At 39.7% G+C, this 20,116-nt stretch overlaps 1 protein-coding gene across 1 annotated transcript in view; it reads right to left on the bottom strand.

Annotated features, from left to right (window-relative positions):
* CPVL (carboxypeptidase vitellogenic like) overlaps nt 1-20,116 on the bottom strand; it is a 1,090,549-nt gene that overhangs the window by 619,853 nt on the left and 450,580 nt on the right. The window contains exons 8-9 of the mRNA XM_053714190.1: nt 1,735-1,857; nt 1,313-1,444 (exon numbers count right to left, since the gene is read on the bottom strand). Of these exons, the coding sequence (XP_053570165.1) occupies nt 1,313-1,444; nt 1,735-1,857 (255 nt within the window). The remainder of the gene's footprint in view (nt 1-1,312; nt 1,445-1,734; nt 1,858-20,116) is intronic.

Here is a 20,116-nt window from a genome sequence, read left to right on the forward strand (position 1 = left end):
ACAGAGGAGAGGTCAAAAAGCTTCTGCTACCTCTCTCTCTTTTTGGCTTCGTAGCATAATACGTTTAGCCTATGAGACTGCTGGACAGCAGCCTCCTGAAAGAATTACAGCTCACTCCACTAGAGCTGTGGCTTCCACTTGGGCCTTTAAGAATGAGGCCTCTGTTGAACAGATTTGCAAGGCTGCAACTTGGTCTTCGCTTCATACTTTTTCCAAATTTTACAAATTTGACACTTTTGCTTCTTCGGAGGCTATTTTTGGGAGAAAGGTTCTTCAGGCAGTGGTTCCTTCTGTATAATGAGCCTGCCTATCCCTCCCGTCATCCGTGTACTTTTGCTTTGGTATTGGTATCCCAGAAGTAATGATGACCCGTGGACTGATCACACATAACAGAAGAAAACATAATTTATGCTTACCTGATAAATTCCTTTCTTCTGTTGTGTGATCAGTCCACGGCCCGCCCTGTTTTTTAAGGCAGGTACATATTTTTTAAATTATAATTCAGTCACCACTACACCCTTGGCTTCTCCTTTCTCGTTGGTCTTTGGTCGAATGACTGGAGGTGACGTAGAGGGGAGGAGCTATATAGCAACTCTGCTGGGTGAATCCTCTTGCACTTCCTGTAGGGGAGCAGATAATATCCCAGAAGTAATGATGACCCGTGGACTGATCACACAACAGAAGAAAGGAATTTATCAGGTAAGCATAAATTATGTTTTTATTGAAGATGGTGGCTGGAGTTCTTTGAATTTTACACAATACAGGGACGCAGGAAAAAAGTGAAAACTGAAATTTGCATTTAAAAAATAAATAAATCTACAACTCATTTGAAATTCAGACTGTTATTATATTGTCTTTATATTATGTATTTGCCGATTATACAAAACTACTGTATTTAACGATCATTTAAAAAAAGATTTGGAGAGTCATTTTTATCTACTTAGTGGTTACTGTAGGTTGTTTAAGTCTAAAATGTTAGTCTAATTAAAATGTTTACATAAACAAAAATATACAATGCAGCCTTTCATTCATTTTCTTCATATACTGCATCCTAGATTTCTAGTACGATATGTTAAGCCTAGAGGGAATCTTTAGTATTTGCTCAACCAAAAAAACAAACAGAAAGCCTGAATAAACATGTTGAAAGGCAAATGTGTGTGCTGATCAATGCCAAAGAAAATAAACCTAATGTTGTGGGGGGTAGGGGGGTAGTTTCTGCTGCTATATGGTAATGTAATATTTTGTTCTTTTAGCTTAATTTTGAATTTATTTTGGAAAGAGAAAATAGCACATTTTGGACCCCAATACATACATCAAAGGCTTTGATCCACTTCTTTTGTTTGATATAGTTTACTGCCAGGTCAGTCTGCTGCTTGACAAACACTTTTTGATTTTCATCCACCATGCTTGTTTGATACAGGAAGTCAGCATAGCCACCCAACATCTGTTGTACAGAGACACAAACAAAGCATTCATTAGCATAGCTTATCCTCCTTAAGGTGAGCAAGTGTGGTTTGAGTTTAGTTCTAATCAGTTACTGTAATCAGAAATGCTAAATCCTTTCTAGCCTTAACTTGACACACTAAACTTCTTATCCAAAACATTTGTTAACAATGTATTGCAAAGTCTTATGGGAACTTGCACGCTTTATCAAAACAGTGTGTTCAAAAGCAGAAAGGAATTCCACCTCTTTGAGCAATTCAGAAGAATGTAAATTGAATTAAAATACCCTACCTCTTCAGGATCACAGAGCCCGTCTCCAATGGCAATTCCCTTGAAGTTGATTTTAACCTTAGCTGTTGGATTTTGAGTATGGATATAATAGCCAATGGCAGGAACATATTTCCCAGCGTAAGACTAAAAGAAAAGGAAAAAACAAAAATGATTATTAATACTATTTCAGTCTAAAACAACAATACAAAAATGTCCATCAATTCATTTACATTAATAATTAAAAAAGGGACAGTAAAGCACAAATTAAAAACTTTAGTGATTGAGATATATCAGGGATTTTCAAAGTCTTAGGCGGTGGGCCTCCCCTCTGATTAAATTTACAAGGCAGCGCCCCCATAATAGATGTTACTTGTCTTTAAATAAAATTATAATATTTATTTTTAGATTTAATTTGGGAAATTGACATCTGATCCAGGGTTCACACAGAGCTTTCAAGATGTGATTCTGCTCAACCAAAAAAGTGTGTCACTCAAATTTCAATTTGCACTGATCATACTTTGAATACCATTGAGACAGAGCATGCAGTTTTACACAGCTTTCCAAATTACTTCTGTTATCAAATATGTTTTCTCATGATATTCTATGTTTAGAGTAAACCTAGGTAGGCTGAAAGGAGCTTAGGAGCGTGCACGTGTATATAGCAGTCTATGGCAGCAGTGTTTGCAACGATGTATAACATTGCTATAAACAATGTATAAACACTGCTGCCAGATGGCTAAAGACCTGTGCACGTTCATCTAGGATTACTTGTTAACAAAAGTTACCAAGAGAACTAAGCAAACTTGCTAATTAAAGAAAATTGTAAAGTTGTTTAAAATTGTGTGCTCTATCAAATTCACTAAAGTTTAATTTTGACTTAACTTTTTTTTTTTACAAAAAGTAATTTTAAAAGGAAAAGTAAACTAAAATTTCAACCAAAATTTATATTAAGCATTTTTGATTTTATAAAGAGAGACTCAAGTCAAAATTAAACTTGTACGAATCAGATAAAGCTTGTAATTTTAAACAACTTTCCAATGTACTATTAACAAAAATGTGCAGTCTTTTTATATTTGCACTTTGAGTCACCAGCTCCTACTGAGCATGTGCAATAATTCACAGAATATACATATATGCATTTATAATTGGCTGATGGTTGTCACATGACACAGGGTGAGTGGAAAAAGACATGAAATTTAACAGAAAAAAAATAATCTACTTTTCATTTGAAGTTCAGCCTAAGTCCTATTGCATTGCAACTGGGTATATGTACAGAGTTGGTATTCTAAAACAGATTAGTGTCTAAGGCATTGTAAGTTCTTTACTTTTTCCAGCATACAAATATTCCTCCCATATAAACACAATAGAATAATATTCTTCCAGTTTGTTCACTAAACCATAATGGTATTTCTCTAGGGATAAAGTTAAGGTTATAGAATTTATCCATTCCTCTCTAGTTGGAACATCAACACTTTTCCATCGTCTTGGAATTAACTGTTTAGCACAGTTCAGCATGATATTCAGTATTACCATTCTAAGCCTACATTTAATCTTGGTTGGCTTGTGGAATAAACACGTCTGTGGGTCTAAGGATATGTCATAGTGCGTGGCTTTGCGAATCTCAGAGGTCACCAGACTCCAAAATTCCTGTATTTTTGGACAGTGCCACCACACATGGAGCAGTGTACCTGTCTGGCCACAATTTCTCCAGCATAGAGCTTGGGTGTTAGGGTAGATCAGGGATAACCTATGCGGTGTCAAATACCATCTACTTAATAGCTTCATGTTTGTCTCCCTGAATTTCATAGATGTGGTGGAAGAGTTCATGTGTTTAATTATGGTAAGCCAGTCCTTCTCTGTAATTGGGGAATTTAAATCTTTCTCCCACTTCTCTGTATATGAGGGTAGCTTGCGTGAGTGATAATTTAGTAATTGTTGGTAGGCCATGGAGAGATGGCCCTTAGTTGCCATTTGTAAGAAACATATATTTTCAAATGGTGTGCGTGCTCTAAGAATTTGCTGCTTATCAGGGTGTGTACTAATGTAATGCTTGAGTTGGAGAAACTTATACCATTGTTGGAAGTAATCAATATTCAATTCTGTTAGCTCTTCTTTTGTACATAGGGTGTTTGCCCTTAAAACCTTACTAAATGGAATTAGAGTATGAATCGTACTATCGGTTTTACCAATACTTTTGTACTTTATTTGGAAGATAGGGTTAGTGATGATTGGGGATAAGGGGGAGGGAATGGATGATATAGAAGGGAAATGTTTGAGAGCGTAGTGCCAAGATCTAAAAGTTTCTCTTGTGAGTGAGGATATTGACGTAGTATGTTTTTGTTCAGTTGAGGATATCCAGCAGGCGCTACCTAGATTGGGAAAAGAAGCTAGTGAGTGTTCTAGTGTAATCCATTCCTTATTTATACCGTTTTTACACCAGTCTATGATACGTACCAGCTGTGTTGCTAATTTGTATAGTGCTATATTTGGGGCCCCTAATCCACCTCTATCTTTAGACATATACAACGTGTGCATAGGAACCCTTATCATATGGTCAGACCAGATAAAGGAGTTGAGGACCTTTTGTAGAGAGCGTATATATGAGTCTGGGAGTTGTATGGGGAGGGCTTGGAATGTGTATAGTACTTTGGGGAGTACCATCATTTTTATTGAGTTTATACGACCAATCCAAGATATAGTTTTAGGTTTCCACTCATGTAGTTCCTTTTTAAGTGTCTGCAATAATGGGAGGTAGTTTAATGAAAATATTAATGACTTATTTTCAGGGATTTGAATACCTAAATATTTAATTGATTTTGTATTATGGTGATACCCAAAGTCTGTTTGTATCTTATCCACCAAGTTAGGAGGGTTGTAAAAGCTGATGAATTCTGACTTAGTTTCATTAATTTTGAAGAAAGAATACTTGCCATAGTTTGAGAGTTCTGACGATAATGCTATGAGTGACGTGACAGGGGATGTTAATGTGAGCATTACGTCGTCGGCATATAATGCCATTTTATACTGATTGCCTTGAACCTCAATACCTTTTATATCTGAGTTCTGCCGGATTCTGGATGCCAAAATCTCCATTGCCAGGACAAACAACAAAGACGAGAGAGGGCAGCCCTGTCTTGTGCCATTGGTTATAGTTATTGGGGGGGTTAGGGAATCATTTAATCTAATTCTAGCTGAGGGGGAATTATACAATGCAAATATTTTTTCAACTATTGTTTGTCCAAATCCAAATTTATATAAGGTGGCCTTTAAGAATTTCCAGTTTAATCTATCAAAAGCCTTTTCGGCATCTATTGATAGGAATATAGTTGGTATCTCATTAACTGTGACGTAGTCGAGAAGATTAAGTAGTTTTATTGTATTGTCCCTGGCCTCACGGAAGGGAGTAAATCCCGCTTGGTTGACATGTATTAGTGTAGGGAGAAGTTTGTTGATACGGGAGGCAATAATCTTAGCGTAAAGTTTTATATCTGTATTAAGGAGATAGGGCGGAAACTTGATGGGGTTGTGGGGGGTTTATCAGGTTTAGGTAGTACTGTTATATGAGCCTCTACCATGTTTTTAGAGAATGGGTTCCCCTCTCCCACCTCATTAAAAAGTTGTAGAAGGAAAGGGGACAAAATATCTTTAAAGAATTGATAGTAATTCACTGAAAAGCCATCTGGGCCTGGGCTTTTACCCTTATTAATTTCCTTAAGTCCTCTAAGAATTTCTTGTTGGGTAATGGGTAAGTCTAGCTCAGTTCTCTGTTCGGGAGTCAGGGAAGGGAGGGTACAGTTCTGTAGGTAGTGTTCTAACTCTGAGTCTTCAATGGACTCAGCGTTAACAGGAACGATATTATATAATTTGAGGTAGTATTCCCGGAATTGTGTACCTATCTCTGGGGTAGTTTGCACCTTTTGTTTTTGAGGGGTGATCAGGTGGTGGATGTATGATTTAAATTTTCTCTTTTTAAGAGCTCTGGCTAGCAATTTCCCCGCCCTATCACCTTCATAGAAGAATTTTTGTTTAACTTTATGAGTGATAGCCTGCTGTTCTTGGGCTAGGAGAGATTTCAATTGGTTTCTTGTACTCATTAAGTCTTGTAATATTTGGGGGTCAGTAGGTGTTTTTTTATGTTGTAGGTCTAATTTAGATAGTGATTCAGCCAATTCAGTATATCTTAAGCGGGCCATTTTTTTATTCTGTGATTTGATTTTTATGAACTCCCCTCTCATGCAACACTTATGTGTTTCCCACAAGGTGGAGATATCAATGTCAGGGGTGTTATTGATTACAAAAAATTCCTGCAGGGAGCGTGTTAAGGCCTCTGTATGTTCAGTCTTGTGTAATATTGTATCATCCAACTTCCATATGAATTCAGTATTCCTAGAATTGGGCCAATTTTGAGAAAGTAATACAGCTGAATGATCCGACCATGTGGTGGCTTTGATTTGGGAGTTTGAAAGGTGAGGGAGACCTACTTGGTTTACGAAAAAATAGTCTAGTCTGCTGTACATTTTTGTAGGGGCTGAAAAAAAATGTGTAATCAATCTTGTCCCCATGGAAGTATCTCCAGGAGTCAAAGATTATGTTCCCTTAAGTTTTTCCACAAAAATTGTGCGGTTTTCTTAGAAACGCAAACATTAATATTTGAACTACCTTTTAGTGGTTGAAGAGGAAAGTTGAAGTCTCCCCCTAGTATAACAATTCCTTTGGCCATGTCTACAAGTTTCTGGAACATTCTACGAAAAAATGGGATGTGCTGGACGTTTGGGGCATATATGTTAATTAATGAGACAGGGGTTCCATATAGAAGTCCAAAGACTCCCAGAAACCGTCCTTCAGTATCTTTGGTGGTTTGTATGTGATGAAAGGCTGTGTTCCTATGGAATAAAATGCTGACCCCTCTTTTTTTGTGGATCTGAACTGTGGTAATGCTGAGTGAAATGGGGGCCTAGATATTTAGGTTCACTGTGCCTTTTGAAATGTGTCTCCTGTAGAAACAAAATATCTGCTTTCCTCCTAGATAAGTCAAGTAATGCCATTGAACGTTTGTTAGGTGAGTTAAATCCTCTAACGTTTTGTGAGATTCATGGTAGCGTATGCCTAACTTTATACCTGTCGTTTGAGACTATACCAGAATTGAAACCCTGTATATACCAGTAACCTGTTTCCTTTTGAGTGTAGGAGAAACCTGATAAAATGAGACCTGTATTGAAAACATAATAAATAAAAAATACAAATAATAACACATATCTTAACAGTAAACGTCTAGTACTTAGCATCAATTTTCTAATAACACAAACTCAGGGGTATCCTAGAGAAACCGCAAGTGTTCTTGTCATAATTACTATAAGTAAGTAACACCAGATAACTTAATTTTGCCACCTAGGTGGCCAACAAGAATGTCTGACTTAGTCCTAGAACAAAGTCTCTCTATAAGATTATAGGAATCTTCGCCCAAAGGCGATAAACAGGATTATGGAAAAGTATCACACATAGCATAACTTTTACTCACAAATCCAAACAGTCACATTCACGGAGATTCTGGTTCTGAGTCTTCTTCATCTTTAGATGAGGTAGGGGACCCCATCTCCCCTCGCTGTGAGGGTGTAGCTGTAGAGTTCTGTTTTTGTGAGAGTCTACCTTTTTTTGTAGGTTGAATAGTGCTCCATGTTTCTTTTTTCTTCTGCGCTTGAGATTTTGCACTCTCCGACGGGTGTTCCTGCTGAGAAGGTGGTATAGGAGGGGGATCCAAGTCCAGTAATTTACAAAACTGTGGTATTTCTTGTGGGCTTGAGCAATTGATCCATCTGTTATTATGAATAACCATGAGTTGAAATGGGAATCCCCATCTATATGGGATCCTCTTATTTGGAGAGAGTTCTTTTCTACGTTGTAGGGTGCGGACTGCCAGATCTGCGTAGAATTGTAGAACACAGCGAAACCTTACGGGTTGTTTTTTCCTCGACGCGGCCATAAGGTTTTCCTTTTCTTGGAAGTTTTTAAATTTAATGATGATGTCTCTGGGGGGTGCTGTATCAGGTGGTTTGGGCCTTAGCGCCCTATGTGCCCTCACCCATTGTATGGTAGCTGCATTAGGGTCATCCAATAAATGCTGAAATAATAAAGCTGGTAAATATACTGGAAGATCCTTAGGGAGAAGCGATTCTGGGGCGCCTCTAATTCTTATGTTTTTCCTTCTATTCCTATTCTCCATGTCCTCCATTTTATCTTGCAGCGCTACTATCTGTTCTGATTGCTGTTCGATTGTTTCTTGTATGGCTGTCACATCAACTTTAATCATATCTTGGTTATCTTCTAGAGCTTCCACCCTAAAGCCCACAGTATGTAAATCTTGCTTTAGTTCCATCAGCTCTTCTCTGATACATGTTCTTACTATTTTAGCAATGTCCTGTGTAGAAGCCAGGGAGGATAGAATATGTGTAGGTATTTGAGTATGCTCCTCATTAGATGTTTCTGGAGAATCTTGTGAAGGGGCTGTGAGGTGTGGGGATATAGCAGTTGTTTTAAGGCTTTCCAGTTCCTTCCTCTCTGATGGGCTAAAGAATGAGCTGACTGAGTGTCCTTTAGTCTGTTGTGGTTTGAATGTTTTAACCGGTTTTACATTTCTCTTAGTAGCCATGATGTGGAAATTTGTAGTATATGACAAATTGTAAATGTTCCCCTTTCCGAATGATTTTAAGCCTGAGTTGTATTAGTGCAGGGGTTTTTGTTTATGTTAGTGTCTTTAGTGGGTAAAAGAGAAACAAAAGGAAGAGCAAGAAAAAAGCTCCAATACTGTTTCCAGTTGCTTGCTATAGTCGGGCACTTACTAAATTATTTTTCCTCCCTTCCAGCAGCTTATCTCACAATTTTCATCATTCCTCAGAACTTTCCCCACACTTATCTAAAGTTTTCTTGGGCATAGGACTTACCCCAACAGGGTCTATTCTTTTCAGATTAGAGGATCGTGTGGTTCTTCTGTGAGTGCTGCGCCACTCGATTTCAAAGATGGCCGCCGGACTGCAGGTCTAGACTTCTGAAAAAGTGAGCTAAAGTGCTTATTTTTTATCCATGTAACTCCGGAAAAGTACCGGAGTGTTCTCTGAGAGTTCCCAGCTCTGTTCCATCCAATTTGTTAGTGATAGGTTCATGTGAACCTACTGTAGGTCCGGTGTTTTGCGGTTCTCAGTAAGGAGCTCTGGGCTTAAGCAACTATCATCGTTGCGGCCGACTCCGCCCCCCTTGCATTGTATTTTTTATTTATGTTTTTGAATATGTTTTTATTGAGGTTGAAAATACAGAAAAACAGATCAATTATATTACAAAAATCATATAGATATGTAGAGAGAAGAGCACATCGGTCCCTGGAACCGCATCATATAATCAAATCTGTTACATCACAAAAACACTTAACATGTTAAAGATAAAACTCACATTTTTTGCTTTTTAACCTCAGAACAATATATATTGTATTAATATAGACAAATAGTAATATATATTAAGCATATGATAGAAATAATAAAACATAAGCTTTATTTGGACCCAAAATAATGCAATAGACAGATAATCTGTGGCTCACAATAAAAAATAACTAAAAAGTTTAAACCAAAAGCGCATCTGAGTCACCTAGGTTTGGGTATCTAGTAAGGGAAGGGATAATCCAAAGTGAGGTATGTGTCGAGGGAAACAGCGCAAAAGCACCCTGAACACCATTACATAGTGCTAGAGTTCTATATAGGGGGGAAGGAGGAGGGAGGGATGGGGGGGGGCGGAGATGACTTGTATAACAAGAATTCACGTGGATTCAGTAATTACATTAAGGACATCATTCAGCCCATTACAGCATATCTAAAAATGTTAGGGGAATCACCAGCAATGTAAAGTTTCAGCCTTTAGCTAGTCAACCACTGCTGGAGGTATAAATAGCTGGCAACCTACCCTATTACTGTTAAGTGAAGAGTGAGACTATTCAATAAATTGATTATAAGCAGCCAATGGCGTATTTAGGTTTTGTGCTGCCCTAGGCACTAAAAATTCTGCTGCCCCCCCCCCCCACCCCAAAAACAAAAAAGATTATAGGCCTTTTTTCCCCTTAATATTTTTTAGGGTCAGTGTGTTAAATATTTTTTTATTTTTTTTTCTCCTAGCAATTCAAAAGAAAATGGGCTTGCAAAACACTTGTCTACAGTTGGGTTAAATTGCATGCATCTCATACCATTTTCTCCCTGAGAGAAGGGAGAGAAAAGAAGGGAAGGGGAGAAAGCAAGGGAAAGGAAATAAGGAAGGGAGGGAGAGAAGAGAAAAGTGGGGGAGGAAAAGAAGGGAAGGAGTTGAGAGAAAGAAGGGAGGGAGGGAGGGAGGAGAAAATGGGGAGGAAAAGGGAGGGAGTTGGGAGAAAGAAGGGAGGGAGCGAGGGAAAGAAGGGAGGGAGGGAGGGAGGGAGGGAGGGAGGAAGGAAGGAAAAGAAGAAAGAAAGGAGGGAGGGAAAGAAGGAAGGGAGGGAAGTGAGGGAGGGAGGAAGGAAAAGAAGTGAGTTGAGGGAGGGAGTGAGTTGATGGAGGGAGTGAGTTGATGGAGGGAGTGAGTTGAGGGAGGGAGTGAGTTGAGGGAGGAAGGGAGGGAGAAAGGGAAAGAAGGGAGAGAAGAGGAAGGGAGGGAAAGAAGAATACCCTTTGAAACAATCACTGCCCTTCACATGCAACAAGATAAAGTAATTACCATCATTCAAGTAATGAAACTTTTTAAGTGTCCGTTTACTATTTACTCCGTGGGTTCATGAATGCAGAGAAAGCCAGCTATTAGTAGCTAACATACATTAGCGCTGAGAGTTTATGACTAGACATCACAAGCTGATCTAAGCAGTGCATCCAGTCTGTTAGTTACTAAGACCTGCAATAAGCACTGCGCTCGCAGACCCACCACAGCTGACAAAGGGAGGCATAATATCGGCACAAGGTCTTTTCTTCCAGCCTCACCCTTTTAAGCATTTCCCCGGGCAAGTTTCTCACTAAGAACACTTCCACTGCAAAAAATGCCTGCAGCTCTAAATAAAGCAACGGTTTAGGAGCACTGCCTGTAAAGAGCGACCTTAATCAGTGCACATGCTTTGTCTTCTCTGTAAAAGCCTGCACTTTATTGCTCACTGTACTGTGAGCTGGCTTTTAGAGAGAGGCTAGGGCAGATGTGCTGCCCCTCCCAAATCTGCTGCCCTACGCACCAGCCTTGTTGGCCTAGGCCATAATACGCCCCTGTAACCAGCAGACAAAAAAAAAAAATAGACTAGGGAACGAAAATATAGTTCAAATCAAAGTAGCCTCCGTATAATGAAACACTTGTCTCTATAACAGTAAAATATAGTATGGACTGCGTTAGTTCTGCGTAACCATAGATAAATCTGTATTAACACTGATAAATCTTATTGTCTGGGTGCGGGCCCTTACACCCAACAACAGATAATAAATATATATATATATATATATATATATATATATATATATATATATATATATATATATATATATATATATATATATATATATAAATATATAAATATATAAATAGTGTCCATAGCTAAAGGATAATATGTTGAGCTCTGTGGGTTTAACACCCAACTACAAGTATGAATTAACAAGGTACAGGTGGTATTCAGCTGCTTGGAATACACAAATATACATCTTTTGTCTACATTTTGGCTTAATGAGAAATGGGTATATTAAAGTAGCATTATCATCCGTGGACTCATACATATGCAGGGCAATAATATAATTGGCAGGTATGTTATAATTAACCTAGATAAACTCTAAAGGCGACATTGTATTCATCTGACTTATTTATGAATAGGGACTTAAAGCCAGAAAACTTGTGCCTAATAAAAAAGTATGGTAAAGTCCCCTTTCCTACATGTATAGGCAGCTGCCAGTTTCCCCACATGCCCATAGTATTTGGAACTTATATGGTATGTCATTTTAACATTAACAAAACATTGTAAGGCCCCACAAAAGAATAAGCTGATCATTGATAACTAGGTCCACTTTGGTCTTATCACTCACAATTCTGCCAAAATAAGGTATATATGGGAGAGCAGAACCAGCCTATTGTATAGTATCTATGCACACTTTTGTATTATCTATAAATAACTATGCATGCCACATAATACCAACTAATAACAGTAAATCAGCTGTGCTAAGCTGTATAAGAAGAAGCTTGGGTGACAGCTTGGCGTAATAGAACTATAATAAGCCCTTTCATATGATATAGCTAGAACATTCTGGGCTAAATAAGGTACCCATTCCAAATACAGAACTCCTAAATAAAAATAACATAGAAAGAGAAATGGTATATAACAGTTTCACAAAATACTATGTCGTTGTTCACCTAATATAATATAAAATATGTGCTCAAGTTTCAGAGTCTGTATTTCAATTGCACAGATCAAGAGAAAAAAAAATGAAAAAAACAAAAAAGGGGATTGATCATAAGGAATAACTGGATTCAGTTAGATAAATCAAACTAGGGCCTTGGTATGAAGATCTCTTCTGACTTTGTTATCCTGTCTACCCCACACCAATCCTCAAAAAGAAAATATAGGACAGCCAGGTGTAAGCAAATGTCAGGAGACTCTGCAGACCCCTTCTGGGGTGGAATGTAATTAGAGCTGTTTTCTGAAATGCCCTAAGCCTCTGTATGGGTCCTCTAAGGTTTTGTGTCCCTTCAAGTGGGTTGTCTGAGTTATCAGAACTCCTTTTTGGTACCTGTCTCCCATATGATTTTGCAGGAGACTCCCTAATAGTGACATCCGCAGCTGTCAAAGTCGCCAGTTTTAGGTATTGTGTGAGGCTTGGAGAAGGATCTGTGATCTCGAACCTAAGTTTTAACATTGTGCCGTCGGCCCTAGGCTTCACTCCCCCAATGCTCTCGAAGTCCACATTATCGCTCGTTATCGGGAGCTCCTCTCTAAGCTGCTCGGTCCCCTAACAAGTCGCATCGGCCCCGTCTGCTCTATTTGTGATGCCTGAAGTGTGCAATAGATGCCGGAGCACCAGCTCATCTCCACTAGCTCCATCGACGTCAGCTATGCTCAAGCAGACCTCTGAGGATTTAGTGCCACCCCCGGGACAAACAGCTCCTCTCAAATTCATAGTGAACAGAAGCTGGTGGGACTCCAGTAATTTGCCAAGTCCAGTCAAAATCTGGTGAGCGCTCTCCATATCAATTATAGACCTACTCCACATGGGAGAAAATATGGCTGCCATCTATGTCTTTGAACACAAGCCTCCGGTCCCAACTTTAAACTTTTGTAAAGGTGACAAAGATTAGCATTCACCTGAAACTGGTTAGGATCTAAGCAATTTGCCCATTGATTTTAGGAGTTCAATTCGCCTCTGATTCCTTAATCCGATGTAAAAGTAATTCGAGCCGGAGCTCTGAGAATATGCAACCATTCCTCTATGTTGCTGGCTCCGCCCCCATTGCATTGTATTATAATCATGCATTTGTTGTTTATGCAAATCTACTGTATTTACTGGTCCATTAAGTGGCATTAAACTCATGACATGTAGGAGCAATTAAAAGGGACATAAAAGTGCAAAAAGAAAATGCTCTAAAGTGTTAACTATATACAATAAACAGTGCGTTAATAAACAGATACGAGGAAGTTAAACACACAGAGCATTTTAACACATGGGGTTGATCACACTTTTAGAAAAACGTAAATGATTTGACAAAAAAAAAACATTATTCTAAGGAGATTTTTGTAGATAAAAATCACTTGATAAGTCTTTCTAAAGGGTTGTGATCAACCAGATAGTAAAATTTAACTCCTGAGCGACACTGTGCTAAACTGCTCATATTGTGGCCCGATAACAAATTGTGGATTTATACGAACTGAAGTTAGACAAGAAAAGGTTTAAGATTGTAATACAACATGCGCAATTGCGTGTAGTAAAATACTTTGCAATATACTTCCAGTTTTCTTGTAGTTTCAAAAGGGCAGTAAAGTCCAAAAATCTAAATTTATGCTTACCTGATAAATTTCTTTCTTTCCGGAAATGGAGAGTCCATGACGTCATTCCAATTACTAGTGTGAAAATTCACTCCTGGCCAGCAGGAGGCGGCAAAGAGCACCACAGCAAAGCTGTTAAGTGTCACTTACCTTACCCATAACCCCCAGTCATTCAGCCAAAGGGAAATGGAAAAAGAAGATAACACAAAGGTGTAGAGGTGCCTGAGGTTTAGTAAAAAATTATGATCTAATCTAAAGGGTGGGGTTGTGGACTCTCCATGTCCGGAAAGAAAGAAATTTATCAGGTAAAGCATACATTTTGTTTTCTTTCCTAAGACATGGACAGTTTACGACGACATTCCAATTACTAGTGGGAACCAATACCCAAGCTAGAGGACACGGAATGAATCGGGAAGGAGAAAGAGACAGGCAGATCTAAACAGAAGGCACCACCGCTAGAAGAACCTTTCTCCCAAAGGAAGCCTCAGCTGAGGCAAAAGTATCAAATTTGTAGAATTTGGAAAAGAGAGGACCAAGTTGCAGCCTTGCAAATCTGTTTTCCACAGAAGCTTCGTTTTTGAAAGCCCAAGAAGAGGAGACAGCCCTAGTGGAATGAGCTGCGAGTCTCTCAGGAGGCTGCTGTCCAGCAGTCTCATAAGTAACACAAATCATACTTCTCAACCAGAGGGAAAGAGAAGTAGAAGTAGCCTTCTGACCCTTACGCTCTCCAGAGAAACAAACTAACAGGGCAGAAGACTGTAGCCTGTAGATAGAATTTTAGAGCGTGCACCACATCCAAGTTGTGCAACAGACGTTCCTTATGAGAGAAAGGATTAGGACAGAGAGAAGGAACAACAATTTCCTGATTAATATTTCTATCCGAAACCACCTTAGGGAAAAACCCCAAGTAAGTACGAAGGACCGCCTTATCCGCATGAAAAATAAGGTAAGGTGAATCGCAATGCAAAGCCGAGAGTTCAGAAACTCTCAGAGCAGAAGAAATAGCAATAAGAAACAAAATCTTCCAAGATAACAGCTTAATATCTATGGAATGCAATGTCTCAAACGGAGCCTGCAGCAAAACTCTAAGAACTAGATTAACACTCCAAGGAGGAGTAACAGGTTTAAACACATACCTGATTCTAACTAGGGCCTAACAAAAAGATTGAACATCTGGCACATCCGCCATATGCCTATGTAAAAGAATAGATAATGCAGAAATCTGACCCTTCAGAGAACTGACTGACAACCCTTTCTCCAGACCATCCTGGAGAAAAGACAAAATTATAGGAATCCTGACCCTACTCCAAGAGTAACCTTGATTCACACCAATAAAAAAGGTATTTACGCCATACCTTATGGTAAATCTTACAAGTAACAGGCCTGCGAGTCTGAATCATAGTTTTAATGACAGGCTCAGAAAACCCACGCTTAGCCAGAACTAAATGTTCAATCTCCAAGCAGTCAGCTTCAGAGAAACGAGATTTGGATGGAGAAAAGGACCCTGAGTTAGAAGGTCCTTCCTCAAAGGTAACCTCCAAGGTGGAAGAAATGACATCCTCACTAGGTCCGAAAACCAGATCCTGCGAGGCCATGCAGGAGCTATAAGAATTACAGACGCTCTCTCCTGTTTGATACAAGCAATGACTTGTGGAAGGAGAGCAAACAGAGGAAACGGGTATGCTAGACCAAAATCCCACGGAACCGCCAGAGCCTCTATCAGAGCGGCCCGAGTATCTCTTGACCTTGAACCGTACCTTGGAAGTTTGGCGTTCTAACGCAATGCTATTAGATCAAACTCTGGCACCCCCACTTGAGGTTTAACCTGGAGAACACCTTCAGATGGAGAACCCACTCCCAAAGATGAAAGGTATGTCTGCTCAGGAAGTCCGCCTCACAGTTTTCCACTCCTGGAATGTGGATGGCAGATAGAAGACAATTGTAAGCTTTCACCCACTGCAGAATGCGAGTCACCTCCTTCATGGTCAAGAAACTCAGAGTTCCTCCCTGGTGGTTGATGTAAGCCAGTGAGGTGATGTTGTCCGACTGGAATCTGATAACCCAGGCTAAAGACAACTGAGGCCAGGCCACTAGAGCATTGAAAATCGCTCTCAACTCCAAGATACTTATAGGAAGAGAAGACTCTTCTCGTGTCTGTAGGCCCTGAGCCTTTAGAGAGTCCCAAACTGATCCCCAACCTAGTAGGCCGGCGTCCATAGTCACAATCACCCAGAAGGGTCTGTGGAAGCATGTTCCCTGAGAAAGATAATCCTGAGATATCCAACACGAAAGTCGATTGTTAACTGGTCCAGATTTGAATGGTTTCCATTCCATTGTCTGAGCATGCAGAGTTGTAGAGCTCTCAAATAGAGCCGAGCAAAGGGAACGATGTCCATGGAGGCGACCATCAGACCAATTAACTCCATGCATTGAGCTACTGACAGTAGACTAAAGAGAGGCAAGAAGAGGTAATCTTTGCTTTACTGACCTTCGTCAGAAAAATCTTCATAGATAGGGAATCTATGATGGTTCCTAAGAAAACCACCCTTGTAGCTGGAACAAAGGAACTCTTTTCCAGATTCACTTTCCATCCGTGGGATAGAAGAAAAGACAACAAGATATCCATTTGAGATTCTGCTAGATGGTGCCTGAACCAAGTTGTCATCCAGATAAGGTGCCACCGCGATTCCCTGAGACCTAAAAACTGCCAAAAGAGCCCCCAGAACTTTTGAAAAAATTCTGGGAGCTGTGGCAAGGCCAAACAAGCTACAAACTGAAAGTCCTTGTCCAGAAAAGCGAATCTCAGGAATGTGTGATGATCCCTGTGGATGTGAACATGAAGATATGCGTCCTTCAGGTCTATGGTCGTCATGAACTGACCCTCCTGGACTAAAGGGAGAATGGAATGAATGGTTTCAATTTTGAAGGACGGTACCCTGAGAAATTTGTTGAGACACTTCAGGTCTAAAATGGGACGAAAAGGTCCCTCTTTTTTGTAAACCACAAACCGATTTGAATAAAATCCTAGTCCCTGTCCCCTTAGTGGAACTGGAACAATCACTCCCAGGGAGAAAAGGTCCTGAACGCAGTTCAAGAATGTATCTCTTTTTACCCGGTCTGCAGATAATTTTGAGGAGAGAAATCTGCCCCTGGGAGGACAAGACTTGAAGTCTATTTTGTAACCCTAGGATACTATGTCCACAGTCCAAGGGTCTGGGACATTGTGTATCCAAGCTTGATGAACAAGTTAAGCCTGCCCCCGACTTGATCCAGTATTAGACCAGGGGTGGACCCTTCATGCTGACTTAGTCTCAGATGAGGGCTTCTATGAATGTTTCCCCTTATTCCAAGATTGATTGGGTCTCCAAAAAGACTTGGACTGCTCCGGCTTGGAAGAAAAAGAGTTCTGACCTATGAAGTTACGAAAGGAGCGAAAATTAGAATATCGACGTCCCTTAGGTCTATTATTCTTGTCTTGTGGTAGAAAAGACCATTTTCCACCCGTAATTTCAGAAATTATCTCTGCCAGACTAGGACCAAACAGGGTCCTACCCTTGTAAGGTAGCGACAGCAGCTTGGACTTGGAGGTTAGAACAGTGAAGCCAGACATCTTGGCTCCCAGTCTAATGACTTGCATGTTTGCATCAGAAATAAAGCAATTGGCTAGTTTGAGGGCATTAATCTTATCTTGGGTCTCCTCCAACGTAGTTTCCTCTAAAACTAACTCTGGCAAAGCATTGCACCAATAAGATGCCGCACATGCCACTGTGGCAATACAGACTGCAGGTTGCCATTGTAAACCCTGATGAACATACATTTTCTTTAACTAAGCCTCCAGCTTTTTGTCCATGGGATCCTTAAAGGAACAGCTATCCTCAATAGGAATCGTGGTTCTCTTAGCCAGAGTAGAAATAGCCTCTTCTACATTAGGCACTGTGCTCCAAGAGCCTCGAAAGTAGTCAGCAATAGGAAACCTCTTTTTAAAAACGGGAGATGGGGAGAAAGATATCCCAGGCTTGTCCCACTCCTGAGCAATGATCTCCAACACATGGTCTGGAACAGGAAACACTTCCACAGGGGAAGGAACATCATAGTGTTTGTTAAGTTTACTAGATTTCGTAGGGTTGACAGCGACCGAAGAATCCGAGTCGTCCAAAATAGCCAGTACCTCCTTTAACAGTACACGGAGGTGTTCAAGCTTAAATCTGAAGTTTACCTCTTCAGAGTCAGTCAAAGGAATTATACTGTCCGAATCTGAGATTTCACCCTCAGAAGCTACCGAGGTATCCTCCTCATCAGACTTAGGATGGAGGCCCTTTGCAGCAGCAGAGGCAACAGACACCTTACTATCAGAAAAATGTTTAGATTTCCTCTTGCGCTTCCCCAACATGGGAAAAGAAGATAATGCTGCAAAATCTACAGGCAAATATACGCCTCCAGGAGGCTGAGAGGAACTGTAGGGCACTGTATGTGACGCCATTGAGGCTTGGGACGTTTGAGGAGAAAGCTGTGGCATTGCCTGAACAGCATCATCCTGAGAGACATTAGGCTCAGAAAAAAGAAATTTATCGTTACATTTCAATGTCTTTTCTAAACATGAGGAACAAAATTGCAAAGGTAAAACAATTTGGGCCTCTAGACACAAACATTTATCCATAAGAACAGACTCCTGTTCCATATCCATAGTAGGCATAATTCCTCAAAAATATTGGAATCAATTATAATTAAAATGAGACTGTCACTTTAAAAATGAAATTCCCTCAGAGCGAATTGCACTTCAGATAAAAAAACCTATAAATGAGGACCTCTACACCTCAGACAGTCTGAGGTGCCCTACCTGACCCTTCTGAGTAAATAAAATTTTGCATCAAGGAGAAATCCTGCAGATAGCAGCAAAAGGCTTCCTGAAGATCTCTAGAGAGGTTGAGACACAAACCGCCGATCCGCTTGTAAACTGTGAACGGAAGCGCAGCAAGTCACGTGATTGGCCAAAAAGAAACTGTGCAACACAGCAAAAGCGCACGTTTCTCAATACAGCAGATTTGAAACCCGGAGTAAAAATACCAGTAAGCATATCAGTGTCTTAATAAATGTAAAAAAAGTCCTTGCAAGTACCGCTCTGCTGAGATTGTAAGCCATAAAAACATAATTTATGTAAGAACTTACCTGATAAATTCATTTCTTTCATATTAGCAAGAGTCCATGAGCTAGTGACGTATGGGATATACATTCCTACCAGGAGGGGCAAAGTTTCCCAAACCTTAAAATGCCTATAAATACACCCCTCACCACACCCACAATTCAGTTTAACGAATAGCCAAGAAGTGGGGTGATAAAAAAGTGCAAAAGCATATAAAATAAGGAATTGGAATAATTGTGCTTTATACAAAAAAATCATAACCACCACAAAAAGGGTGGGCCTCATGGACTCTTGCTAATATGAAAGAAATTAATTTATCAGGTAAGTTCTTACATAAATTATGTTTTCTTTCATGTAATTAGCAAGAGTCCATGAGCTAGTGACGTATGGGATAATGATTACCCAAGATGTGGATCTTTCCACACAAGAGTCACTAGAGAGGGAGGGATAAAATAAAGACAGCCAATTCCTGCTGAAAATAATCCACACCCAAAATAAAGTTTAATAAAAAACATAAGCAGAAGATTCAGACTGAAACCGCTGCCTGAAGTACTTTTCTACCAAAAATTGCTTCAGAAGAAGAAAATACATCAAAAAGGTAGAATTGAAAAAGTATGCAAAGAGGACCAAGTTGCTGCTTTGCAAATCTGATCAACCGAAGCTTCATTCCTAAACGCCCAGGAAGTAGAAACTGACCTGGTAGAATGAGCTGTAATCCTCTGAGGCGGAGTTTTACCCGACTCAACATAGGCAAGATGAATTAAAGATTTCAACCAAGATGCCAAAGAAATGGCAGAAGCTTTCTGGCCTTTTCTAGAACCGGAAAAGATAACAAATAGACTAGAAGTCTTTCGGAAAGACTTAGTAGCTTCAAAATAATATTTCAAAGCTCTAACAACATGCAAAGAATGCAATGCTTTCTCCTTAGAATTCTTAAGATTAGGACATAATGAAGGAACCACAATTTCTCTACTAATGTTGTTGGAAATCACAACTTTAGGTAAAAATTCAAAAGAAGTTCGCAACACCGCCTTATCCTGATGAAAAATCAGAAAAGGAGACTCACAAGAAAAGAGCAGATAATTCAGAAACTCTTCTGGCAGAAGAGATGGACAAAAGGAACAAAACTTCCCAAGAAAGTAATTTAATGACCAATGAATGCATAGGTTCAAAGGGAGGAGCTTGAAGAGCTCCCAGAACCAAATTCAAACTCCAAGGAAGAGAAATTGACTTAATGACAGGTTTTATACGAACCA

Source organism: Bombina bombina, chromosome 5, assembly GCF_027579735.1.
Source record: "Bombina bombina isolate aBomBom1 chromosome 5, aBomBom1.pri, whole genome shotgun sequence".
NCBI classification, from domain to species: Eukaryota; Metazoa; Chordata; class Amphibia; order Anura; family Bombinatoridae; genus Bombina; species Bombina bombina.